This window comes from Paramormyrops kingsleyae, chromosome 1, assembly GCF_048594095.1.
Source record: "Paramormyrops kingsleyae isolate MSU_618 chromosome 1, PKINGS_0.4, whole genome shotgun sequence".
Taxonomy (NCBI): domain Eukaryota; kingdom Metazoa; phylum Chordata; class Actinopteri; order Osteoglossiformes; family Mormyridae; genus Paramormyrops; species Paramormyrops kingsleyae.
In genome coordinates, this window is record NC_132797.1 from 5680356 (window position 1) to 5707500 (window position 27145).

Here is a 27145-nt window from a genome sequence, read left to right on the forward strand (position 1 = left end):
AGCATGGAACCTGTCTTACTCGTCTTCCCGCGAACTCCAGAGCTCGGCACTAAATGACACCAGCAAGCCAGTCGTCCTCCAGTTCGTTGTGTTCTTTTATTGTTCTCAAGATGGTTACAACACTGGATGGCACAGCGTGTGTCCAGCTGTGGGCCCCCTGTTGGTGATACTGTTCTCACATCACAATTCGGGAGTGGGGGGGGAACAGTTCTGCCAACTAAAACAATAAAACTCCCCACCGCTGTTTAAAAAAAGCATTAAAATTGACCGCACGACCTGAAGTGTCCTTTTAATAAAGACCCCAGATCCCCCAGCTGGCTGGGCTGTCTGTCTGGCTGGCGTCCACGGCTCTGTGCTGCCCCCCAGTGGCTCAGCGAGCCGTGTTTGTTCAGACAGTCCATGAAAATAAATCATTTATTTAAAAAAAAAAAAAAATAGTCTTTTTCATTCACAGCCAGGCACATCCTTCTTCAGCGGCCCGCCCAGCCTGTAATGGATCCGAGATCTGATGAAATCCAGCCGAACGAGTTCACTACCACCCCCCCCCCCACCCCATAGTTTTATGTGGACAAAGACGTGCCAGGCCTTGGGGGTCAGGGTTGGGGATGCCGTCTCTAAGGGACCTCACACGCGCACGTAGTCTGTCCTGCGTCAGCGGTCCATCGTGTTGGCTCTCCAGCGAGCAGAATCATCTTGGAGTTACACAGTTCCAACGGCGGTCATCCTGTTATCACATCACTGCCTCTCTGCATCTCAATCGAAAGATTGTCCTAAAGGAGAAACAAAAAGGCCATTAAACTCAGAACCGAATTACAAGGAAGGTACAGATGTATGTATGTGCATACCACATAACACAAACAAATGATTGACGACGACCACTGAAACGTTTACACTTCCTTTATTTCACAGACCCTTTTATCCAAAGCAATGTATATTTTTTGAAAAAGCAGGATCAAGTAGTTCCTGGAGCAATAGCAGGGTCAATGGTCGTGCTATTGTGGCACGATCTCAGCCTAAATGTTGCACGATGTTTGAAATAAAACCTTGTGCACTATTAAAAACCCCAAAACGGTTCAGTTTAAACTGGACTGGGCTCTTGTGCTTGCTGAACATGGATGATGTACAGACTGTAAGCAGGAACATGGATGATATACAGACTGTAAGCAGGAACATGGATGATGTACAGACTGTAAGCAGGAACATGGATGACTGGCTGCTAACAGTCTGTACGACGATAAGAGGTGAGTGTGAGCGAATGGACCTTGTCCTTACCTGGTCTCGTGGCAGCTATCGGAACAGCCTTGTGAACTCTCTGATGGCCCAACACACCTGTTTGCACTCTTCAGCACTGCAAGCAGACAAAGTATGCATGTAAGAAAAATGAAAGCAGAGGACATCAACATAGACCGCTTGCTGTCAGGCTCTCAGTGCCAAATTGCCACCTTTCAACAGCTCCGCCAAGCTGAATGATTTCATTCCAGCTGCTGGGCACCATGGCCCTTCGGGCCAACTAGTGCAGTGTTTCTCAATCCATTCTTCAGGGACCTCCAGTCCACATTTTTGCTCTCTCCCAGCTCCCGGCCAGTCAGGAACACCAAATACCTGGTACAGATGTGCTGGGAGGTAGGAGGGAGCAAAAATGCGGACTGGAGGTCCCTGAAGAATGGATTGAGAAACACCAGGCTAGTAAATTTAAGAAAAGAAAAGAAAAAAAAAAACAGGGTCATGGAACAGGTGTGTATCTAGGATGAGGCTGGGTCACTGACATGCAGTCAGACTGCTGGAGCTGGCCTACTTTCTGGAAGCGGGAGGACGGGGCGGCAGGAGTTTACAGCACCAGGTCCTGTTCAGACTTGCCCAGGAATCCAGCTAGATCTCCTGCACAGGTTCTCCGGCGTTCCAGTGACCCGCCTGCCCGTCTGTGCATGCCCGCACCCCGAATTATACATGTCATTAAATAAATAACCCAAAAATAACCAGAGGGGCTCCTGTGAAAGGCTCCTTCCTCAGGCCGAGGAACTTGGGGCACCAGTGAGTTTTAACGCACGTCAGCGCTGGATGCCGTTCATCAGGACCAGAAAGACCATGGGCACCCGGGTGCGGAGACGCCCCCTGACCTCTCAGAGGGCCTCAAAATGGACACAGAAAATCTCTTTCACTTCTGCTTCCCATTCTTTGGTTTTTCACTTTTGTACTTAGACTGTGCCGCGGGCCCCGGTGTTCCGGTGCGGTGAGTCACGGCACACCAATCGGCAGCAGAGAAATGCTCATGATCCACAACGAACATTCTCCTTAACGGTCAGGTATGACTGTACCCAGACGTCTCGGGTACAGCCTGTCTCGCATACTCCACGTGACTGAACCGACTGAGTCCACATGGCCGATGAGGCCGGGATGAAACCGCAAGACGGACCCCGAGTACCGGTGCTCACCTGGTGACCTGCTTGTGGAAGTCCGTGAGCTGCTTGTTGGTGACGGTCACGGCCCCCCCGGACGTCCCCTTGGGGAGTCCCTTGAGGGCATTCTCCAACCACCGGCAGAATGTCTGGAATCGCCAAAGTGACATCATAAAGACTCATTAGACGCTCTCGTTTGTACTCCGTACACCAGCTCTGCCAGATGGCTGACAGATGACGCATGCGAGACAGGATAATTAACATCTGACAAAAAGGTATCGTAGAAACTGTCAGAACTCTGGTGTCCAAACTGTACATGGTGCGCCACCTTGTGGTCTCTGCTGTGTGCAGCAGTTCAGCTAACCCTCCCAGCAAAACTTTCATTCAGTATCTGTGGTACAGTGTCCAATACGTACTGGGTTCTAGGTTTCCAGACACACCAGCTGGGCAGTCACAGCTTTCAATCAAAATGAGTCGAAATTAAAAATACAACCAAAGGACAGGGTGCTACAGAGGGCTGCAGGGGAATGGGGAAAAACGGGAATACCATGGATGTCCGTGGGAATGGGGAAAAACGGGAATACCATGGATGTCTGTGGGAATGGGGAAAAACGGGAATACCATGGATGTCTGTGGGAATGGAGAAAAATGGGAATACCATGGATGTCTGTGGGAATGGGGGAAACGGGAATACCATGGATGTCTGTGGGAATGGAGAAAAACGGGAATACCATGGATGTCTGTGGGAATGGAGAAAAACGGGAATACCATGGATGTCTGTGGGAATGGGGGAAACGGGAATACCATTAATGTCTTTGGGAATTGGGGGAAGAAAAAAAAAACTTTTCCCCCGGAACAACAGGAATGGAGATAAAGTTTATGGCATTTCCATAGGGATGGTATGGGGACCGCTTTGGTCCGCGTGGGGACAGATGGATATGGGGATAGACGTTGTCACTGCGTCACTCTCTAGTGCTGCATACAAACAAAATCTTCATGTTAAGGATGGTGTGACGACTCACAGGCCGGTCGAAGAGCATGACCTCCCAGATGACCTCGGCCACATCGGGCAGCGTGTAGGGAGGCAGGAAGAAGCAGCACGCGTGGATTATCTGCGTGATGAGCTGCTGGCCGTGCTGCTGCATGGCCTGTCCGATCAGCTGCTTGCGGACCTCGAAGTCGTCTTCATGCTGGGGAACACGGAGGCAGCGCGGGTGAGTTGTAGGCTCACGGTGCGGATAGGCAGGGCCACGGCGGCGGGGGCCTGGGGACTCACATCGTTGGTGATGCCCGTGTGGATGAGGTCCCTGATGAACTTCATCACACTGCAGTTGGCGTCCCGGTGGTCCAAGGTGGCGGCTGCAATGGCACACTGGACCAGGTGCACGACGACCTGGCTGCTCAGGAGGGTGACGGGGCTCCGCTGGACAAACCTGCAGCGGGGGGCGGGGGGCGGGAGAGGTGAGGGGGTCAGTTTGAGTAAGAGCAGACACACCGCAAGCCGAGAGGGAGCAGTAGCCAGTCATGGGAATGAAGATGGGGCTCGGAGCCACAGAGGATGACATTAAAACTGTGCCACCTTTCAATAAGGCTGCCCATATAAAGGGTTTATGAATGGTTTATAATCTGGTTATTCATTATGTTGTAACACTTTGTAAATTATTAATAGACAATTTTAAACAAGTTATAACAGTTTTTTTATTAATGAGTTACTACCATTTACAAATGGCAAAAGGGAACCTTATTGTAAAGTGGTACCATTAAAACATAACGTCAATGACCAGTAGGTTTAACCCACTTCCCTTTGGCTCCCAGTCCAGCCACAATGCACTTCTCAATCACCTAATTATGAGTAAAAGCAGCAGTAGTTGTTTATTGGAGTTCAGTGATACTAATGTGGAAGAACCCAGGAAAGGGCCTCTGTGACAAGCCCAGCCTTCAGTACCTCGTGGCCAGTCTGAAGAGGTCATCGACCGTGTCCGGATGGTTTCTCAGGCCATTGGGCTGCTCCAGGAGCTGGAAGGTGGGCATGCAGAGAGCCTGGGATGGGGGGGGGGGAACAGTATTAAAATGGCTGGTAAGGGCGGCAGAATCAATGAGGCCAATTCTAGAAAATTCCAAAGGTGTGAGCCGGGCACCTGCAGCATGTCCAGAAGTCCCTGCCGGCAGCCCTCCTCCATCCCGTACTCGTCCACCAGGATGCTGCCCAGGTACAGGAAGCAGGAGTGGGGATAAACCCGGTAGACGTTCACCATCTGCGCAGAAGATCGTTCACGTACATTCACTCACGAAAAACACAACGCCTTTCCGGTCGGCAGGGACAGACGGGGACGTTTGGAAGCACCTGTGTCACCAGCGGCTGCAGCAGGGAGGCGGAGCCTTTGCCCACACAGCGCACGGCGAAGCGGAGACAGCGACAGCAGCGCTCCACGATGCGGTTGTCGGCTTGGTGCTTGTTCAGTGTCTCCGACAGCACAGGCCAGATCTGGGGGTCGGGGGGAGATTACAATCAGCACCTGCTCCGCCAGCCATGCCACCACGCGCTGGGCAGAACCCACTTACATCATGGATGACCTTCTGGCACGGATGCATTTGCCCATTTTCCACTATCGGGTTTGTGTGCCTGGAACACAGAACAGAACTGCTGGATGGACCTCTAACAGCGGACTAATCTACTGTATTAACGGCACCACCTACTGGATGGAACGAAAATCTTACCTGAAGATGACCGCTAACCTATCCAGCCAAACCGTGGGGTCGGCGGACTTGGAATTGCTGTGGTCCTGAGATAGCAGCTGCGGAGGTGAACATCAAATGTCAGCATGCAAACCTCAACTGTGAAATATAGACCGGAAGGTTCAAACACAGAAAGGCACCCACCTTTTTAAGGGCAACGACCTGCACAGCGCATAGATCACTCAGACATTCAGCTATTTTCTCAAGTGGGAGACGTGCCAAGACTAATGCAGTACCTGCAAAATTAAATCATTTATTACACAAAGTACTCAATTTACATTCACACCAGAGCCACACAAACACCAGAGGCTGGTAAACCCAGTGATCCCAGTCTAGAACACATCTGTCGAGGTGGTACAGAGCTCACAGACATCAGTGATGCCCCTCACAACTAACCGTTGCACTTGTTGCTTTTTAAAATATTATTTATTCAAATTCTACAGTCCATTTTATTCCAATGCGTAATGTTTGCACTAAAAAAAAGCCTTCGACTTAATTTTGTTGTGCATGTGCACAATGATATGAGTTTTAAGAGTGAGCATGGTTCCTGTTTGAACTAAGGGAACTTTTTATGGGAGAGGAATGCGTGTGTGTGGACAATTTCATATCCCATGGGTGGTACCCCGGACTCCTTTGAAGAGGGTACCTTTGAGGAGGCCAACTGCAGCTTCTGTAGACAGGGCGAAGGAGTCGAGGGAGCGCGCGATCTCCAGCAGACCATGGAAGTGCTGGGCCATGTGGTCTCGGCACACAGAGCAGATGCTGAGGATGGCCTTGGCCGCCATTGAAGCCAGGGGCTTCTCCCCCAAACCTTTCATGAGGTAATTCAGCACCGGATCTGTGAGGAGAACGTCGCTTCAGTCAAAGGCGGGCAGATGCGCGATCACACTGGGAGGTATTAGGGGGCGCCACAAGAGACGAGGCAAGAATGTTTCCGTTGGACCAAAAGTCAACGGGAGAAGGTTAGTGAGACATCCAACAAGCCTGAGGTCCAGTTATTCCCTGACTGCATAGTTTTATTAAGCTAATCACGCACCTAAGAAGCGGGGGTTGTGGTTGACCGCCTCACTCATCTCCCCCACCAGCTCGATGCTGGTGTAGCGGACGCCGATGTGGACCGTCTGGGGGAGCAGGACCACCTGCTCCAATACTTCCGTCAAGGTTGGGTTGTTCTCACTGAGTGGTGCAGAAAACATTCATATGATCACACAAAAACCAATGTAGAAATATGGTTGGTGGAGATTAACATGAATCTGACAGAAGAGCAGACATCAACGGATCTAACCAAAAGGATAACCACTTCAAGACTGCAAGAAGGGGTCTATATGTGTATCACTTAGCATGGCACCTCAACTGAATTACTCCAACAAAGCTATCCATCGGTATTACCTGAATATCAGTAAACGTCTGTGCAAGCTAATGGATTAACATTGTTTTCTATAATGCCAGGAATATTTCTCTGGAAAAACTTCCACAGGCTTTCTGATCAGACACCAGGCTCCACCAAGTAGACCTTATCCAACTCACGGATCGACACTCTTGGCGATGGCAGCCATGATGAAGAGTACGGCTTCAGTCACCTCCCAAGGCGGACTGCCTTCCTTCAGTGTGGAGTACAGCTGCAGAGTCAGGCCATTCAAAGTCTTAGCTATTACGCATTTTAAACATGCAGCCCTGCCAAAACTTTTGTCATGAGCAAAGACGGGGGGGGCGGGGAGAGCAGGAGATATCTGACCAACGCACATCCGGCACTTATGAAAAACAGCCAGCGATGCAAACTGCCGAAATGAGGAAGTTGCACAGAAGTAACACTTGTTCATTACAAGAGGAATGCTTGTTCACACCCGCGCTTTGCGTTTGGTATTTGCATAAAAGGTCGACTCATTTCCAAAGCGGCAGGGACTCGGCCACCTTTCTCCTCACCTGTGAGAAACACTCCATCGATCCCACTAAGAAAATAACGTCCTTCACCAGATCTGAGACTCTCATCCGGAATTCTCCAAAGTCATCCGTGTCCTCAGGTATTCCTTCCTTCACGTGAAGAAGGGGGTGAGAAAAGATTCAATCAACTTTTAGTATGATGTATATAAAACGTGCGAAAATCAGTGTTTTAATGATCGGAACACAGGTGTGCACCTATAGGATATGTCGCTATGGAAATATAATGCATATGTGGTCACATGACTGCTCACATGGTCAGCATCCAGCTGGCAATGGCGGGCCAGCCCATGCAGCAGCCTCTGGATGTAGGGCCGGAAGATTCCGTGCAGCACAGCGTCGTTGGTCTTGTACAGGCGCTCCCCCAGCCGGTACCAGAAGTTGAAGGAGATCTCGGCGACCTAACGGCGAAGGCGACACCATGAGGTGAGGAAACAGCGGCTCTGCTTCACATGCGCAGAAGCTTGTGGTTGGGTGCGTGTCTTACCTCATACTGCGGATGCCCCGCGCAGATCAGCAGCAGCTCCAGAGTCCGAAGATCCCCCATGCCCTGGCCGGGACTTTGCACAATCGTCTCCAGGAGGGTCTCGCACAGCTCCGTGAAGATGCGGCAGTAGTTCAGCACCCTGCCACATGGGGGCGCACATGACCACACACGTCAGTCCTCTGGAGTTGACTTGCTGGTCCAGCTAAGCCTTAACCTCCCTGTACATGCCTCTCTCCTTCACCAAAACTGATCCCAAATCAGACTTTTGTCCCCACAGACAACTATAGTTACAGAGAGCAGAATATTCAGAAGCACCATCTGTTCGCTACCTTATGAATACAGCAGCTATTGGAAAAATCCCACCAGCAAATGGGCAACAGAATTCCCTCAGGTCTTCTAACAGATGAGAGCCACAAAAAAAAAGAAAAGAAAATGACGGGGGTAACGGAACAGCCGAACCCAGCCTTACTTGTCCAGGTCCTCGCGGGCCACGGCCATGTGATAGGCTGTCTCTAGGAGGAGGACGCCCCGAAAAAGCTGCAGCGCCAACGCCATGTTGCTGTCCACGTTCTCGATGGCGTACAGCGCCGAGCACACGCAGTCCGAGGCCGCCTCATGCAGGTTGGTGGGGGTCTCGTCCCTCTGCTGCAGGGGTACGAGTGAAGTAAGAGTAAAGTGTGTTCAAGAGTTACACGGCCCGCGCGCCGTTTCACGGGAAGTGTGCACGGGCCACCCCATACGCGTGCAGATCAAACACCAGGGAGATTCTAGAAGATACTCGTCAGAGGGAGGACCCACCAGCACTTGGAAAAGGAGGATAAGCAGCTGACTGTTGGCCATGAAGGTGGTGTCCAGGACCCCGAGGTTGAACCAGCTGCCCAGGCACCGGAAAACCTTGATGAGCATCTTCTCATTACTGCCAGTCTTCTCCACGCATGACACCTGGGAAGGGGGGTGAAGAGAGGAGTCAGGACAACACCCACATTCAGATGCGGTCTGCTTTAATCCCCTTACTAGCTTTCCCAGCATGAGTAGACCTTGTTTAAATGCAAAAGCCTGATTAAGCAAAGACATGAGTTTATACATAAAAACTGAAGGTGCGTCGATTGCAAGTTTCTTGGCCAAATCCGATTTTATTGCAAGTGCAACTGGCCGATACCAATTTTTGGCAATTACGATTTTCTTTCCAAGAACTATAATTGACAGCATATAAACAAAAATCAGCTTTTCTTCTTAATAATTTCCCAAAACTGCACTAAGTTACGGGACCTTCTCTCACTTAAACAAGTCTCAAAATAAAGTGCTCTGTGACCGGAAAGAGCTACAAATAAGAATTAACTGAGAATACGTTACTGTACACCCAACTTAATCTGGCATATTTAACTTTACCAAACAAGAGCAGGTGCAATTTAAATAAAACAAATGTCAGTTACTTATATCATTTTCCAGTATGTTTAAATTCACCCAATAACACGACACTAACATTCTCCTCTTTTTTTTCCTCATCTTAAAATTAAAGTCAAAAAGGTTACAAACCTCCAATTAAAACTGAAGTGTACTGTACTCTTACAAATCATAATAGGTGCAGGGTAATATTATTAATACAAACATCACATGTTATGCATATACAATTCTTGCATCGCTAGTAAGCTAGATTAAGATCAGGATTTTTCAAACTTTCATACTGTATGAACATTACAGCGCAGGGGATTAAAGTTTCACTAAAACATTTTTACTCTGTCATAGGAAAAAACCTTCATAAACAAAAATCAGCTAGCTTTGCAATTTTAATGGTTATTCCTTTTCACAGTTATCTAGTATATGATTAATAATCAGTTTAAAGTCTGCTTCCAGTGTTTCACCATGTTGTCGTGGTGGTTCGCCTACGGTTTACTTTGGCTTTACATGTATTACAAATTGCAAGCTTTGTGTCGTCTACACTCTCAGTGAAGAACTTCCATGCTAATGGCATGTTAGCGTGTGGCTGTGGGCGTCCACGCGGGTGTGAGGTTATTGCCTGCACCACTGTGCATATGATGCGCAGCAAATGCGTAAAATGGACCGGTTCGATATCGGAAATACATGAAACTGAGCGGCCGGTCTCCGGTCCAGGCTGAGCATGCTGAAAATCGGCCGATTCCAGTCCCTTGCTGATCGACCTGTGCATATCTAATAAAACCCATTTTAATGTCCATAACGTACATATACATGTAATTTGAAAGCGGTACATTTGTGGCTAAAGTGAAACATCGGTGAACAGCTCTACCAGCAGGGCAATGACGGTGGCAGAGTAATAGGCCAGGTCCTCGATGATCTCCGTGCGGCGGTTGGCCCCGATTCGGAGGGAGCGGCTATGGACCTCCTCAGGCAGCACGGTCAGAATCTCCATCAGGAAGGTCATGGAGGAGACGTCGCCGCTGTACCTGAGTGTAGGCAGGATGACACGGAATTCAACGGGGATCCACCATGTATGACCGGTGAGGCCAAGTCACCCATAGCTACATCCCAGATTGAGACGTTTCCATTATGCTTATGGTGTAACTAAGTCCGTCAAAACTCCACACCACTGTAATATTATGTGAATTACAATTGGTTACTTATTCTTCGTTTATATATGGTTGTTCTTTGTACTGGGTGTGGCCAAACAAATCAGCATTCATATGCATTTGTAGTATGGTATATATTAGGGTATACGCTTGGGTTGACCAAGTTAGACCAGCAGAGCAGCAAACTTACTTTTCGATGAGTGTGTGAACGCAGCCCTTCCAAGATGCCATCTGGAGAGCCAAATCCGCGATGGCGAGAGCGAGCTGAGGGGAAGGACATGCACATCAGCGCAAAATTTGCAGCCTCCCCCCCCCCCCCAACGCAACCACAGCCCTCAGTTATCAGTGAGCCAAGACCATAAGTTCACAAGAGCATCCCTTCAAAAAGGGAGTCACAGAGGAACTTTTTATCACTGTCACCAGTGGTTTGTTGACTTTTAAAACCACATTGCAAAGATGTGATAAAGGCGACAGGCAGGATAAATGGCTCAACATTATCAAAGGGACCAGTATACCAGCAACTGGGTCTACAGACAATTCAGATCAGGTCATGAGGATGACAATGGGTACTGCTGACTCAATCAGTTTGTAGAAGAAGCAGATCCTCATTGGGGTTAAAGACAATGCGACAGCAGACAGGCGATGGAGTTCATGTCAGTCATCAACAATGACCAGTTTAATCACAACACAGCCAATATAACTCTGCTGTATCATTACCCGTTTCTACGATGTTAAACCACTACTCTATGGCCCACTGGTGGGTCCACTGAGTTTGAGGTGGTACCTGGGTGATGATGATCGGAGAGAGGTCCTTGAGGTTCTCGATGTGAGAGAGCAGCGAGTCACGCAGCGCTATGTGGGTGTCGGCCGGAAGCTCATAGAACGAGGTCTGGATCTTCATCTTCATCGTCTGCGCTGCGAAGTAGCATGACTCCACATCTTGCTTCAGCTGGAGGAGTTGGTCCGAAATCTCCCAAGCGTACATCTGCAGGCACCGGGGAGGATGAACAGTACTGAAGGACTCTGTCACCATGTCAAGAATTAGCAACAAGACTAAGAGTCATCGTCAAGTCTAAATGGAGAACTGCAAGCCTGTGAAGTTAACTTCACAACAGAAAGGGAAACCCAGCAAGCTTCCAGATGTAACTTATTGAAGTCAGACTGAAGCTTATCAATTCAAACAAAGCATGCGTAAAAAGATCACTCCGGCAGTTTAAAGAAAATACTGAAAAGTGATCTGAACAAATCTCCAGTAATAAATCTACAAAACTATGTTAGACACAAACCAGAATTACTCCAAGACGAAGGGCAATATTAATAAAGGGCAGCAATAGTACTCCTGTTTTGTACTATGTCTAGCATGTCTAGAAACTTCTTCATGAAGACCCACTAGTATGTTCTGAATCATCATCTAGTGATGTGACCCCGCCACACTTCACCTTAACCTCACACGCAGAAGGGCTGTAGCTCTGCTGTAGAGTTCTCTGGTACAAGACGAAGCAAGTCTTCCAACAGGAAGTCCCGCTTAACCACGACACTGAAATTACTACCTGCTACAGCTAACATCCTGGCACAGGGAAAGAATTATACTAACCATGCAAGTCTATTAAAAAAAAGACATGAACCAGCATCATAATCATCACCAAGCATCCATATGGCATGCATTGTGAAACACCGCGCTTGGTTTTCATCACACTGTTCCACAGCCCAGAGGATGACACTGATGGTTTCTGGCCGGTATGACACAGGCATTCACATCGTACATATTGACCAGTGGTTTCTGACCTACTATGATATGTATCCCATATCAACCCATCCCTTCTTTATAATGGAAGCTATCAACTCGGATTTCAGGTTAGGCAAAGGAGGTCAGCAGACCCCTCCTATCATCATAGGATTCTTTGGAACTTCCTGGAAGATTTCATGTCTTGCACACAGAGATTCTTTGGAAGGTACACCACTGCCTCAAGATTTTTTCATTTGAACGGTGGGCTTGACTGTAGTTCAATAACGGCCTAAAGTTTCTGACTGACTGACAAGCATCAAAAACTGCCTACAAGAAGTACTTGCGTCCCTAGTCAAAGCTATACCTTTGAAAGGAAGATCTCACAGAAGAATTTTGCAATAAACAAGCATTCTTAAAAAAAAAAAACATAAATCACACAGATACTTTTGCCAATTCAAAGTATAGCAAACCAAAACATCACATTCACACACAGTGGAGCAAGCATGACAGACAAGTCATACCACTCACATCCTTGTCATGTTCAGTCCAAATATTACTAAGTGCTCGTAATCTTGTATAAAAGGCTTATTAAGCACACAGAGGGACTCACTCGGTTTATTTCTGCAAAGGACTTTTCACCCTATCTAATAGTTTAGAGTTCACTGTGCGGTAATGGCTATTTCATAAAAATTAAAGTGCAGCTGACCTAAAACTTGTTATGGCTGTTTCCCCAAGTCTTTCGGTCACCACAGTGTAAATAAAAAAAAGTTCGGCCTTTCATTCTCTATCAAAACTTTTTAGGTGCAAAATGACAAAATCACCCGAAGAACGGGGAAAATTTTAATCCCTCGCATGCAGCAGACGGCTGAAGGTTTTCAGTGGTTGGTCCTCCTGCTAATAATAACTATGCGAAGAGTTCGCTTTTCCTGTGAGGTACAGGCTCATGCATGTGGAAACCGGAACGATACATAAAAAATAATATTCACAGCAACAGCTACCCTACAAGGAAACGGATTTTTTTTCAAAAAGAATTAAAGTAAAAAAAAAAACATCACCAACATGTATATTCTCCTAAAAAAACAGAACTCCAGTTTTACTCCCCAAACTATTACAGAATTACCAGACTGACCAGCTTAGCCGTCAACAGAGGTTAGCACTTTTTAGCAGCTATCTGGGCTTGAATGTAAATAACTGTAGCACAAACACACGAAAACACTTTTATTATTGCCGATATTAATGCTGGATACATTTCAGAGAGGAGCTAGCAATCTCGCTAATTCAACCCTTGCTTTCTAGCATCGCTTCCTGTTCAAATAAATCCCCAAAGGACTCTCCGGCGTGCCATAATGTGCTTATAAAGCATTTAAAATCTAATATATCTTCATGACTTTATTTCAAATTGCCCAAACACATCAGCTGCAGATGACTGCCTGCGCATTCATTTAAGAGACGGAAAGGCTTAGTTAGTTGAGCTAAATGAGGCGCTCAGTCTCAGCCGCATTTTGAGGCTAGCTACTTGTCGGCCTCTTTGCAGCCTCGGACTTTCCTAAGCGATTCTTACCGACTTCTGCAGCTCCCCGAGCCACACTGACGCCCTCTCTTTGCCGGCGGGATCCGGATCGTGATACAGAGCCTGCACTGCATGGTAAACTAATGCAAGGGACGGCTTTTCACCCTCCATGGCTCCGTTCTACGAGGCTAGGCAAAAAAGTGTAATGCAAATATATTGTTAATTTAAAATATACGCCTTTTAATATCTACTTGGCTCTCGTGCGAACTGGTCTAACCGCCATCTCAGTCACACACACACACACAGCATCCCCGCGTGTGCTCGGTAAACGCCCCCGTCTAGAAATGAACCAGTGGGAACTAAAATCAGCGTTTCGCTGGCCGGGGGGTGACCATTTCAGGTTACACAAAATACGCGCGCTTCCCCTTCTTCTTCTTCGCTGGAATTTTATGGCGGGTCGTGAGCTATATAAATGCTACATGCCATCTGCAGCGCCATCAGAATAGATTTTTGGAATTGTTTGTTCATAAGCGTCATAAAAAAAAGCCTCAACCATGGGCCAATACCTTAACAAATTATGACGGGTATTGTGATGAATGCAATTTTTACCAAGGAGCACATGTACAGATAGGTTGGTGAAGCCACTGGCCTCATAAGATGTGTTAAGTTTTAAATACAATTTTATATTCTCAAATTATAAAAACTAAATTTAAGGAACAAATAAAGAGAGTATGTTCTCAGCAAAGCCAGAGTACTTGTCTGGGCCATCCTGAGCCATGTAGCCTCCTTGCCATGCTCTGAATCCAAGTCCAGTAACAGTTCAGGGCTACAATTCAGGAGGCCATTCTTCCCAAACGGTCATCTCTCTAATTCCCCATCTCTTGGTAGGATCACAGAGTCTGTAGGGGGTATCCCATCTAGCCCCTCACCCACTTTCATTAAGAAGGCTGATCTGAGCTGCTGTTAGTCAGAGAGACAAACCTTCCCCTTAACCTGCTACTTTCTGGGAAAAATAGAAAAGGTTGAGGAGGAAGATTTGCATGTGATTAATGGGCTTCATCTGTGTGCTTTCTCAGTCAGTCAAGCCTGTAACAGATCACTGTTTTCTGGGGATTGTATTGTTTTATTTGGGAACTTGTATGCTGTCAAATGAAAGTAAGTACACTATATTGCCCAAAGTAATGTGACACCTGCCTTTACACACACATGAACTTTAATGACATCCCATTCTTAATACATAGGCTTTAATATGGTGTTGGCCCACCCTTTGCAGCTATAACAGCTTCAGCTCTTCTCGGAAGACTGTCCACAAGGTTTAGGATTGTGTTCATGGGAATTCTTGACCAATCTTCCAGGAGAACATTTGTGATGTCAGGCACTGATGTTGGACAAGAAGGCCTGGCTCGCAGTCTCCACTCTAATTCATCCCAAAGTTGTTCTATCAGGTTAAGGTCAGGGCTCTGTGCAGGCCAGTCAAGTTCCTCCATACCAGACTCACTCATCCATGTCCTTATGGACCTTGTATTGTGCACTGGTGCGCAGTCGTGTTGGAATAGGAAGGGGCCATCCCTAAACTGTTCCCACAAAGTTGAGAGCATGGAATTGTCCAAAATTGCTTCGAATGCCGTAGAATTAAGAGTTTAGTAAGAGTTTCACTGGATCAAAGGGGTCAACCCCTGAAAAACAACCCCAAACCATAATCCTCCCTCCACCAAACTTTACACTTGACACAATGCAGTCAAGCAAGTACCGTTCTCCTGGCAACTGCCAAACCTAGACTCATCCATCGGATTGCCAGACAGAGAAACATGATTTGTCACTCCAGAGAACATGTCTCCACTGCTCTAGAGTCCAGTGGCAGTGTGCTTTACACCACTGCATCTGATGCTTTGCATTGCACTTGGTGATGTATGGCTTGAATGCAGCTGCTTGGTCATGGAAACCAATTCCATGAAGTTCTCTACGTACTGTTCTTGAGCTAATCTGAAGGCCGCAGGAAGTTTAGAGGTCTGTAGCTATTGTTTCTGCAGACAGGTCACGACTTCTGCACACTGTGCGCCTCAGCATGCATTGTCCTCACACTGTGTTTTTACATGGCCTAGCACTTCGAGGCTGAGTTGCTATTGTTCCTAATTGCTTTCACTATAATACCACTAACAGCTGACCATAGAATATTTAGTAGCAAGGAAATTTCAGGAATGGCCTTATTGCACAGGTGGCATCCTATCATGGTACCACACTTGAATTCACTGAGCTCCTGAGAGTGACCCATTCTTTCACAAATGTTTGTAGAAGCAGTCTGCATGCCTAGGTGCTTGATTTTATACACCTGTGGCTATGGAAGTGATTGGAACCTGAATTCAGTGATTTGGAGGGGTGTTCCAATACTTTTGGCAATATAGTGTATGTGATTGTTTATACTATGTGGGTTCATGGTATCTGTTTTTTGAACAGTGTCAAAGTGAAATGACTAAGTTCTGATTTGAGCTATGGCCAGTAAAGTTAGCCCACGATGCTGTTAAGTCATGCACCATCAGACCATATGGCCTGTCTTGCAGATGTGCTGGCTGTCCTTGCTTTTGATAGGTCTACAGTCATCTGCATGCCCTGCCGGAACGTTACATCTGGCAACACTCAGGCACCATTGGTGACCTTCATCTGGATAACTGGAAATAGAGCAGATACTGTACAGTGTACTTTGCTTGATTTACAAAAGCTTTACAAGAAATCCATAGACTATCTGGACAGTCTTTTAATAATAATACATTGTATGATATGAGTGACACAGTTTGAAAGTGTGTCTTACCTGAATCACTTAACTCTAATATTTGGTAAAAGTTTTTTTTTTTTTTTTAAAAGAAGTTTTGGGGAGAAGACTGCTTTAAACAGTCATAACTACTAACAGGTTTCAGTGCAACGTAGAACAACCCTCAAATATTTTTATATGTAATCCCAATATAGTAAAACTGTAGGCCATATACAGTAACAGAACGTGATTCCAAAGTATGGGACAAAACCAGTATGGAGAATTGTGTAAATGGGTTATCATGATAGCATCATTTCATGGACCAAATGTACTCTTCTGTGATTCATCTTTCATCAAATTCTACAAATTATCCTCTTAGAACTACAGCCAGACAGCTGCATTTGTCATGATGTTTGATTAATAACCCATGATGTCATGGGTTATTATTTTCCCATTGAGTGATTACCAAAATCCACAGTAATTCCCAAATATATCTTAGTAATGTTAGGTTCATGCCGAAAATGACAACACTTTTGAGGCAGACAGTTTGATACCTATAGACTGGGGAACTGATTTGTTTATTGGATTTTGTTTTATTGACAAAAAAAAAATTAATATCCAACCGCAATGCAGTTACAGAACTTGATTCAAATCCTTGTATTTTACTGCTCATTTTGCGTACAAATTGAGGTAATCATATACACAGGCTTTCAACTTACATACAGTAAACAAAAGTAGTGTTACTAACATTGCATTATGCAGACTATACAAAAGGTCTATATGACAATTCATCGAATTCTGAACAGTGGTTAAGAAAATTGTGTAAAGGGGAGGGGAACCTTCCTCAGAGACCACCTGGCTCACTTCATCCATTGCCCTAGATCTGTGACTTTCAACCCTGGTCCACAAAGACTGCAGTGCCAGCAGACTAATTTTCCCCATTCTCATTAAACCGCTAATAACCTCAGTAGTGAAGTATTGGTTCAATTAGCATAATATCAATTAGCATAATCAAGTGCGTAAGTGCTTGGGTACACCAAACCCCCCCTCCATCCCAAGCAGCCTGCGGGACCAAAGCAGACAAGCACCTTTTGAAATGGCTGTTGCTATTGACAGATATACCTATCTGAAAAACCATATTTCTACAGATATTTACTCTAATTAGTCCTATACCTCCCGTAAACCATCTAATAAACTGGCTAACAGCTTCTTTTTCCTTCCATTTTTTTTTTTTTTTTTTAAGATCAGCTCCCATTTGGAATACAGGAAGTTAAAAAGGAACAACACTTGAAAGGAGTAAAGGCCCCAAGAAATAGTGTGGAGCTCAGTTTGTTAAACTAAACAAATCTATTAAGGATCCATATAAGAAACAATTTATCAAAACATGAACACAACGTAAAACATTCAAAAAGTGTCATCAAAAAACAAAAACATCAAAAGCTTGTTCTTCATTCATATATGGCTTCAAAAGATCACTAGCAAAGCCAATATCAAATCCTCCCATGCTTTATCACAACCTAGCAACTTCCTCCCCCAAGTTAAAAGTTGTACAGTTAAAGGCTGAACACGCTGAATTGCAACCTGATTGTTTTAAAATTGTGAAGGAGCTCCTGTCAGAAAATTTGTTGCAAACAAACGCACACACTGTCTCTCAACCCGCTACGTGCCGAAATGTCTTTCAACTGTGAGTAATCAAGTATAAGAACCGGGTGGATGCAGAAACGCATTTTACATACCAACAGAATACATTGCATGTCCCAATAACTGTCTTATCTGAGACCAAGTATTTGAACAGGAAGCCATAAAATAAATTATTTCTTATCTAGTCAGCATTAAAATCCTTCCCCATGTGGGAAGATTTAAAACTCGTCATGTCGTACTAGAGCTTCTCCAAAGTCGGTGGCTTGACTTCCGACGAACAAATCGTACTTCGCGATTATTTCTTCTTTAGTGAGTTGACCATCCTGAAACAAGTAAAACAGAATTCAGTTCAATTTTATATCCATTCAATCATATAAACACATATTTCACACAGGACAGACCAACGACTCACACTCTCTTTCTAATTTGGTTGCATTGTAACAACTTTCAGAAAGTAATTTTGGGCTTCAAAAGTGCTTCCAAACAAAGTATTGACTTCTAAAAATATGTCAGTTTTTTGCAATTCAGCTAGAAAACAGCACTGGTGAGTGTCTCATAAATCTGCAGTGAGAATAATTTATACATTTAATTTAAATACAGAATTCTGGACTCACCTTGTCCACGTCAGACTCGTAGACCAGGTGCTTGGCTTCTGCTTCAGCGTGGTCATAATCCGAAGGCAGGATCCAGTCCCTCGTTTCTTCCTTGTCCATCTTCCCATCTTTATTCTTGTCCCGGAACTCCACAAACTGCTCTCGCTCCGTCTTCACCCACTCAGGTTCCTGGGGGTCACCCTCATGGTTGTACATGTCCCCTGGTAAGAGGAAGAACCAGTTTTTTTTTTTTTTTGGGGGGGGGGGTGAACTTTTGTTCTGGGTAGATTTAAAGCAGTTTATCCACCAGTCTATAGATCACAATGCAACTGCCTAGCTAACAGAAACTGTATTCCAGAGTAATCATAGCAACAAAGCCTCGGTCACAAAGTGGGTAGGCGAATTCTGACACTGATTAAAAATCCTCCCTGACCAAACAATCCAATTAATCATGTCACCAATGTGACCAATGTGCATTTTTTCCACAAGTGTCGCGCACACCTTGCCTTTCAGTGTACAGATTTCACAGTCTCAATTATTCGCAATGAACGGAACAACAGATTAGCGCTTCTGGCAACATTGCAGCTTAATGGCCCAGGGCATATTGCACATGGTAACTTTCTTTTTTTGTTGTTGAGTATAATCACGAATTATCTGCAGATGATGTTGATGAGGCTCTGTGACAGTAAGAAGGGCTGCTAGTGATTTGACAATAAGTACATTTACAGAGGTAGGTTGGTGCTAAGGGATCGTTAGCAAATTCAGCGATCCATACTGAAGTGAAGAATAGGTCTCCTGTCAAGGATCCTCTATATACTTCCAGCCAGGAGAGGCTGATCCCACTCAAACGGACCCTAAGGTCCAGCAGCTGGGTGCCCTAAGGATTGTCTCAATTATATACTCAAACGGTGTCTGTCTTGCGAACTAAAAATATTTCAAGAAATTTCACTGGAATTTCCTTAATTCAATAAGAAAGATTTCAGCTTATTAAAGGAAATACATATGCAACTTCAGTCTTCCAAATATGCAACAACCAAAAATAAAAAATCTATCAAAAAAAATCTTTATTGCATTGTTGCTGTATGAGAAAATAAACATTTCAAAAGGAGTGACTCTGATCCTTTTAAGTACCAAGGGTGTCTCTCACTCTGTTAGATGTTTTATGATTTGCATGTTTCCACAGTGTGTAGTCTTTCATGTTCCATGCAAACCAGCCAAGTTTAAGGAACTGTACTGAACTGCACGTCAATTTTTTCCAATCAATCTGATGCAACTACTGTACTTACCAATGTATTCCTCCAAGTCAATAAATCCATCAGCATTCTTGTCAATGTCCTCCATAGTTTCCTACAGAAGATAAAGAATAACCACGTCTAGGGTGTTTCTCAACATGCACACTTGACCGTATTTGTCTTCTCCTGTACATGTTTTACCATCATCTTTCATTGCCGAAGACCAGATCCAATACTCAAGAACAGAAGTACGGAGGATGGCAAAATCCTGAGATGTCACTCTTGCCGCAAATATCAAGGATGCATCAGTTGCATCCTCACCCAATGAGACCAATCCCATGATTCATTGAGCCCCAAGTTAGTTCTTGGGAGGCAAGTTAGCAAGACCGGTCCTGCCAAGACCACAATTACGATTCTTGATATTGAGAAACACCCCTTAACTCTGTGTAATACACACAGACACTTTCCACATCCTCTCACTTGGGAAATCACACACTACTCTCCTCCCTCATACACCAATAATTTTCCACTGCAATGCAGACACACCAGCACCACGATGTCCTTCATGTAGTCAAACTCCTCCGGGTGCAGGAAAGCTGTAAACTCTTCCTTGCTGGCGATGAGGTTGCCATCTTTATCGGCCATCTTGAAGCGCCTCTCGTCCCGCGACATCATCTGCTTGTAGTTGAAGCCGTCGTCGGGGTCATTGTCATCTGTGGGGCACACAGCGTTACTGCTCATGTGACACTTTTCAGAGCGGCATTATTGTCACATTAAAAGTGATCGGGGTATGCTGGAGTATACAAAGAAGGGCCAGAGTATACTGAACACAATAAAGGCACTGATTCTGGCTGTAACTTCTGCTGAACATTGGACCTACTCAGCTTCCATGCTCAACTTTTTGCTCTTACCCAAGAAAACGCCAAAAGTTACAATTCAATACTATTCCCACGAGATCACACCAGCCTTGCTCATAGTGAGACCATTCCATACTAGGTACCCCCTACTATTTATCCGATTCTTGTGAACCCTTTTAACTAAGTCCAGCAAGATTGTAGAAAAGAAAAAAAAAAAAAATCGACAAAGACCATACCAACGTATACAATCAATAAGAAAGTCGTTCATGTCGGCGTCCATCTGACGTATGACCGTTTGACAGGAGAGCGACAAACCTCAGAAATGGAGACCTACCAAGCACATAGCCGTAGGTCACGTTCTTGTATTCTTCCCAGGAAATGACGCCATCCTCGTTGAGGTCGTGGCCCTTCCACTGGCGGTCCACGTCATCATAAATCCAGCGCTTCTGCGCAAACTTGATCCATTTCTTCATCTCCTCTGTTGTGACAAACCCGTCTTTGTCTTCATCGATTTTTTCTACAATCTTGCTGTGGAGAGACGAGATCCACAGGCTAGCCAGGTAAGTGACGGCGTGAGGTAACAGACATACTATTTCATGTTGGAATAAACTGATTAAAAACAAAACATGCCATTCACCTTATACGTTCAGCACTGCAAATTTAGGGAATTTATTAAATATGAAAAAACTTCAGGGGTTTATAATGGTAGGAAAACCTGCCACAGAATGACAGATGCACACAACCAAATAGGTACTGAGAATCCTGTGACCATCACCGTACTTAACGTTCAATGGTTCCGTACCCCAGTCTCTCTTTACTCTCCTCGGGGGTGAGCTGGTCAAATGTCTTGGCCTCTTCCTCACCGAGGAAGGCGTCGTGGTCGTAGTCAAAGCTCTCGGCGTCATCGTGCTCCTTCTCGCTCAGCGGGTCATCATGGTGAATGCGGTCCTTCTTCTCCATGGGCTTGCTGGTGGCATACACCACACAAAGCGCAAAGCACATGACCAGCGGCCGAAGCTCCATCATGCAACGCTCTGTCAGGACATGAGATGTTCGATGAGAATCAGAACCTGACCAAGGCGCCACATCAACCTGTTTGGGTCTACTATAGCTGAATATGCATGACATAATTGGTTAACGTATCGGTATTGGTTGATGTCTGCTTAAAAAACATTTTTTTTTTTTTAATCAAGGCATTGGCATCAGCTCTATGTGTCAGCCTTGGTCAGTTTTGCCATCTGATATTTCGACTTTAGTTAATGTTCAAATTCAGCAGCACCAGAGCTAAAGACATAACTACTAAAACAATGGAGATGTTTACAGTGGGCGATCAGCCATTTTCCGTAGTGGAGGATGAGGGATTTCATCAGCACATTCAACACTGAGAACCTCGCTACAGTCTCCCAAGTTGGCACTGCTTCACTGGTGCCACACTGCCAGCGTCACAGGATGGAGATGCTACACGCGTTCATGGGATCTAAAGTAGGAAACGTCTTACACTTGTTGATCACAGTTCCAGTTCCTTAACCATGACAATACCTAAACAAAGAATGTCACAAAAAAGTAATCAAAAGCCTTTTATAGTTGCTTACTATAAAGACGACACAGTCTGGTTATTGTAGTTAAGTGAAGAATGATGTAAAATGTAAAAACACATTTTAATGACTGTTCTCAAAGCCCTGATCTTCCCAAATTATATGTCATTAGCTACCCAGTCCCTGAGGATGGTGTGAGAGATAGAAGAAAACACGCTGAAGCCACATAAGCCACGAGCTAATCCAGAATAAAGACCTGTACTTCGAAGACAAGCTGCCATTGAGATAAATTAATTTATTTAACAACCACGGAGTTTCCTAAGCGGCTGCCACATCATTAATGAGGACCAAGTTGAATTTTAATAATGTATTGTTAAGCAAATAAATGCTTCGAGGAATCGACTGAAACATTAGATCGGCGCATTTCCTTTATGTAACAGACGAATGGAAACGATATTACCAATAACGGACTGGGACATTAACGCTTAGATTTCTAGACATTTCTCTCCCCGACGACACAAACCTTAAATTATGTATGGCATATCTATTTCAGAATTTAGAAAGAATATCAAGACCAACGCTTCCATTTTCGTACGGTTACATAAAAAAACACAAAGCGCACCAATTAAGTTCATTATCAATTAAAAATTTTGGCTGGACGCACGAACTTGTCCGTGACACATAGTGACATAACCCAATATTCTTCACTTATAGAGTAGACTATGAATTGGAATCTAACAGTGTAGAAACAACAATAATTAGTAATAATCTAAAAAAGCACAAATTCCGATCGGCAAACATAAAAACACACAAGGCAAATCAAAAATTCATAGCTTCCAGCCAGCCATCTATGGTATGGTGTGCGGAACGTTATTTCCCGGCAAGATCGAATAGCGGTAAAGCAATGATGTCAGTGCAAAACGACTAAGTAAGAGAAAAAACATGATATCTGAATTACCAGTCCAAACTGAAGTACAGCGCTGAAGAAGCACACCTACCAATAGATATAGTGTCAAACACCTTGCGCGATCTACTCAGTAACCACAGAAGTCTGAATAAAGAAAAGAACGGCGGATCTACGCCCCTTCGCTACAGTGTTTCCTGCAGAAAAAAACAAGGCGGACCAATAAAATCGATCTAGAGGCTCCGCGCGTCAGTGACATACCGTTCCTTTGGCGTCTTCCGATTGGTCCGCCGCAGTAGAACACGGTTATCTGATTGGCTATGAACCGCCACGTCCTCAAACCCGTGGAAGAAATTTATTTTATACTTCATATTGGATACTCAGAAAAAAGTCTGAAGAATAAGTTAATCTATTTAATCCCATCCTTCAGAACTTAAATTAATTTTAATTGTAAACAAAAGTATTGATTTTAATAAAGCAAAGTTATTAAACGTTAAACGGGGGTTGCAGGAGCAATCTAATGGTATACTCCCCTCCCACTGAATCAATTTCTTTGTTTAACTATTCATTTTCTTAATGTGATTAACTGGAAATGAATAGGTCAGGACCTGATAATTAACAATCCAGTTCCTGAAGGCAGAATGGCTAATTAACACGAGTGGCAGCCCTTGTCCCTTCAAAGTGCTCAATGTGCCCCCCTCTGTTAATGTTTATTCTATTTTACATGTAAATGTAGAATATTAAATCATAACCTCGCGACCATGACATGGATAGAAGGCAGCGAGGGCATAACTTTGGCTGGAACATTGTGGGGGTTGAGGTCTCCACCCATTACGGGGGAAACATGATTATTGGGGGGGGGGGGGGCGTTGTATTAGCTGGTTTTGATTTATTGGAGGGACTACAACCCCGATCCCCCCGTAATTTACACCCATGGAAGGCAGGATGGATGGATGCGTGTGAAATCATTACGTTATTTTTAAGAAAACGTATTTCTATACAAAACTGTTTTTCGGCCACTTTAGATAGATGATTATCATTTTTTAACTAATTACACAATCGCCCAATAATTATGCACTGGTCTTCATTATATTGTCCAGGTAGTACCTGACATTGTCAGGGAAACTGATCAAGAATTTGCTGCTGCAATTTTTAGCAAGACCCTTAATCTTAACTGGCCCAGTAAAAAGATAATACTGTAAGCTGCGGTTAAAGGGAACAATTATTAATAAAGATGTCATATCCATAGTCCAACATTTGTTACATTCTTACAATTTTAAAAATGCAGCTACATATCAAAAATAATAGTACGTTGCAGTTCGTTAAACAAATAAGAAATATAATTATGTCATGCAATTTTTTTAATGAAGTGCACCAAACTGTTTATTTGATGTGCATACCAAGTAAAATCTGTTCATGGTATAGTTTTTGTATTTGTCATTAAGTTCATAAATCGGGGGGTTATTTACATTATATTTAATCACAGTAGTCTCAGTAGTTTTAACAGTATCAGATAGATCAATTATATTTTATTAATGCAATATCTTCGGCTTACAGAAAGTTTACTTTTCATAATTCCACTATTTGGCGACTTCCCTTAGTCAAGAATCGGACTGAGCTAAACATTATGCAGTTATTACGTAAAGTTTTTAATATCCCAAAAATCTATTGTCGCGATCACCGTCCAGTGGCATATGAAGCTGTGAAATTCCACTTTCTCGAAAAGATCCATAGTTCACGCTCATATTACATCTGCGAGTCCCCCGCACTCCGCCCAGAGCGCGTCTTCGGCTCCCCATGCCACTGTATCACGCAGGGATGCCCGGCTGATTCCGCTGTCTGCCGCAGGATGCCTTCCGAAGTGCTTCGCACATACATTAACCCCCCCACCGAGTCGATCATCGCCAGCAGTGTCGCAAACACGGACACCAATGTGGCGATAACCAGCACCTTAAGTGGGAGACTCATGTATCTTTCCAGTGGGATGCACGACCTGAGATAGAGAGAAAACATCGAGAAACACGCAAAATCTTTCAGGTAAAATAAGTTATAAGTAAATCTGGCGACATTCAATTAGTATATACCACATGTTTGTAAAATTATATTACGATTCGTCTCAAGATTAAATTTCACCTACGTTTATTTGAAATTCGACGCTCTTTCTTGGACTATAACAGACACCCGTAACTTGCTGGCTTTGCAATTACTTCGCTGAAATCTTTAGTTTAAAGCGGAAGTTTCTGGTTACTTTATAATTTTCGGGTCCTAGCCGACCCCACCTCTCTCTTCCGTGGAAACAGCGGTAGTCACGGTGCTTTCCAAGCGGCGTATATAGTTCTGCTGTTTCATAACAGACCCACATAGGAAAATGACACCGTTTAATGACACCGTTTAATGACCTTCACTCACGGTACAGATGTTGCAGAAAGAATAACAGAGAGCATTCCCCCTTTTCTGTTACATAGAATGACAGCAGCATTGCCCAATAGCCAGCACACCTCTAGGGTTGGGGGCGTGTGCAGTGTTTGGATGCTCTTCCCCTCTTTGGTGAGTTTCCTTTGGCTCCAGAGACATGCATTTAGGCCCAACAGTGTCACAAAGCTGCCCTTGTGTGTGATTGCGATTGTAGCCCGAGAAGGACTGACATCCCATCCCTCATGTGATCCGGCCATGTGCTCTGAGGCATCTGGGATTAGCTCAACAGCCACGTTTTTGGACTGCAGCAGGAAACCCAAACAATCATAATAACATGGGTAACAACCATACAAACCTGACCAATAAATAAAGTTTAAATCTGAAATTAAATTAGTAAAAATATAGTGTGTAACTGTTTCATCACCAGCTAGGGGCGCCACTTGAGATTTCGGGCCCCATGAAAGCATATCACATTAGGCCTCAAACCCAGACCAACCCTATTATCTTCCAACTTCTTTAGAGCCTCTGTCACTCAGGGGCCCTTAGAATCATCCTAACTCCACTCCCCCTTTACAGTGCCCCTGTCACCAGCACACTTTACATCATAATTTGGTTCCATATATTGGACATCGCAAAAGATAGCTGATCAGCCAATGGAGAGATTGTAAACTATTGTAAAGCCTTTAGCAGAGAAGAATGGGCAGCCAGGTCAAGACAGAATTATGAACCTTTTTCAGATCGTTCTAACGGGAGGTTTAGAAGCGGTTAGCATGCATCGCGTACCCCTACTTGTGCAGCTCTGGTGCGAAGAACATCCAGAGCAAGGGCGCACAAGACAGGTAGGAGATGAAGACATCACAGGTTTTTTGCCTGTGATAGAAATGGCAGTTTATATACAAAACTGGGAATCGATCCGGTAGCTCTGACACTGAGGCTGCAGTGCTATCCACTTAGTCACCCTCCAACCAGAAAGGTACATATCATCATTCATATACATCTGAGTCAGCCTCCAGCCAGAAAGGTACATACTATCATTCATATACATCTGAGTCACCCTCCAGCCAGAAAGGTACATACTATCATTCATATACATCTGAGTCACCCTCCAGCCAGAAAGGTACATGCTATCATTCATATACATCTGAGTCACCCTCCAGCTAGAAAGGTACATACTATCATTCATATATATCTGAGTCAGCCTCCAGCCAAAAAGGTACATACTATCATTCATATATATCTGAGTCAGCCTCCAGCCAGAAAGGTACATACTATCATTCATATACATCTGAGTCACCCTCCAGCCAGAAAGGTATATACTATCATTCATATACATCTGAGTCACCATCCAGCCAGAAAGGTACATAATATCATTCATATATATCCGAGTCACCCTCCAGCCAGAAAGGTATATACTATCATTCATATACATCTGAGTCACCCTCCAGCCAAAAAGGTACATACTATCATTCATATATATCTGAGTCAGCCTCCAGCCAAAAAGGTACATACTATCATTCATATATATCTGAGTCATCCTCCAGCCAGAAAGGTACATACTATCATTCATATACATCTGAGTCACCCTCCAGCCAGAAAGGTATATACTATCAAGCATATATCTCTTTTCCCAGCTCACAGGACTCTGATCCCACCCAGCGTGTCATAAGCTTGAGGCCTGAGTACTCGTTGCTATGATTTATTCATGTTACAGACAATCCTGCAATTGTGTCATAACATTTCCACACATCCTGTGGTTTTAACCGATGACTGCACACTGACAGTATTCGTATGACAGCCCCCTACAGGCAGCTAAGATCCATCTCCTTTCTGTGAATTCACACCTAGTCCATTACATGGCTGCTATTTAGCACTACTACTACTAC

The 27145-nt window shown here is 44.5% G+C and overlaps 3 protein-coding genes across 6 annotated transcripts in view; all 3 read right to left on the reverse strand.

Moving 5' to 3' along the window:
- Positions 1–77: 77 nt before the first annotated feature.
- Positions 78–13691, reverse strand: tnpo3 (transportin 3). Of its 2 annotated transcripts, none has more exons than XM_023791359.2 (23): positions 13391–13691; positions 10888–11088; positions 10294–10367; positions 9824–9980; positions 8356–8499; positions 8027–8202; positions 7558–7696; positions 7325–7471; positions 7056–7163; positions 6660–6751; positions 6169–6308; positions 5779–5970; positions 5277–5368; positions 5115–5191; positions 4959–5019; positions 4741–4881; positions 4535–4651; positions 4342–4436; positions 3673–3829; positions 3419–3586; positions 2433–2545; positions 1273–1348; positions 78–770 (listed from the first exon to the last, which is right to left on the reverse strand). In XM_023791359.2, the coding sequence occupies exons 1-22, from the start codon at positions 13508–13510 to the stop codon at positions 1288–1290; spliced, it is 2772 nt and encodes a 923-aa protein (XP_023647127.1). In that variant the 5' UTR covers positions 13511–13691; the 3' UTR covers positions 78–770; positions 1273–1287. The 2 variants fall into 2 exon arrangements, with proteins under 2 accessions (XP_023647127.1, XP_023647126.1); XM_023791358.2 differs by having other exon boundaries at positions 4959–5040.
- Positions 13692–16631: 2940 nt separating this feature from the next.
- LOC111833313 (calumenin) lies at positions 16632–23077 on the reverse strand. Of its 3 annotated transcripts, XM_023791486.2 has the most exons (8): positions 22942–23031; positions 21907–21947; positions 21211–21442; positions 20743–20936; positions 20098–20264; positions 19606–19666; positions 18341–18540; positions 16632–18049 (listed from the first exon to the last, which is right to left on the reverse strand). In XM_023791486.2, exons 3-8 carry the CDS (start codon positions 21432–21434, stop codon positions 17945–17947), a joined length of 951 nt encoding a protein of 316 aa, XP_023647254.1. In that variant the 5' UTR covers positions 21435–21442; positions 21907–21947; positions 22942–23031; the 3' UTR covers positions 16632–17944. The 3 variants fall into 3 exon arrangements, with proteins under 3 accessions (XP_023647254.1, XP_023647252.1, XP_023647253.1); XM_023791484.2 differs by lacking the exon at positions 21907–21947 and having other exon boundaries at positions 22942–23077; XM_023791485.1 differs by lacking the exon at positions 21907–21947 and having other exon boundaries at positions 22902–23049.
- Positions 23078–24342: 1265 nt separating this feature from the next.
- The window catches only part of gtf3c6 (general transcription factor IIIC, polypeptide 6, alpha), a 5362-nt gene continuing 2559 nt past the window's right edge, over positions 24343–27145 (reverse strand). The window contains exons 6-7 of the mRNA XM_023791461.2: positions 24985–27145; positions 24343–24840 (exon numbers count right to left, since the gene is read on the reverse strand). The exon at positions 24985–27145 is cut by the window's right edge and continues 932 nt beyond it. The gene's annotated coding sequence lies outside the window, so the exon portion shown is untranslated. The remainder of the gene's footprint in view (positions 24841–24984) is intronic.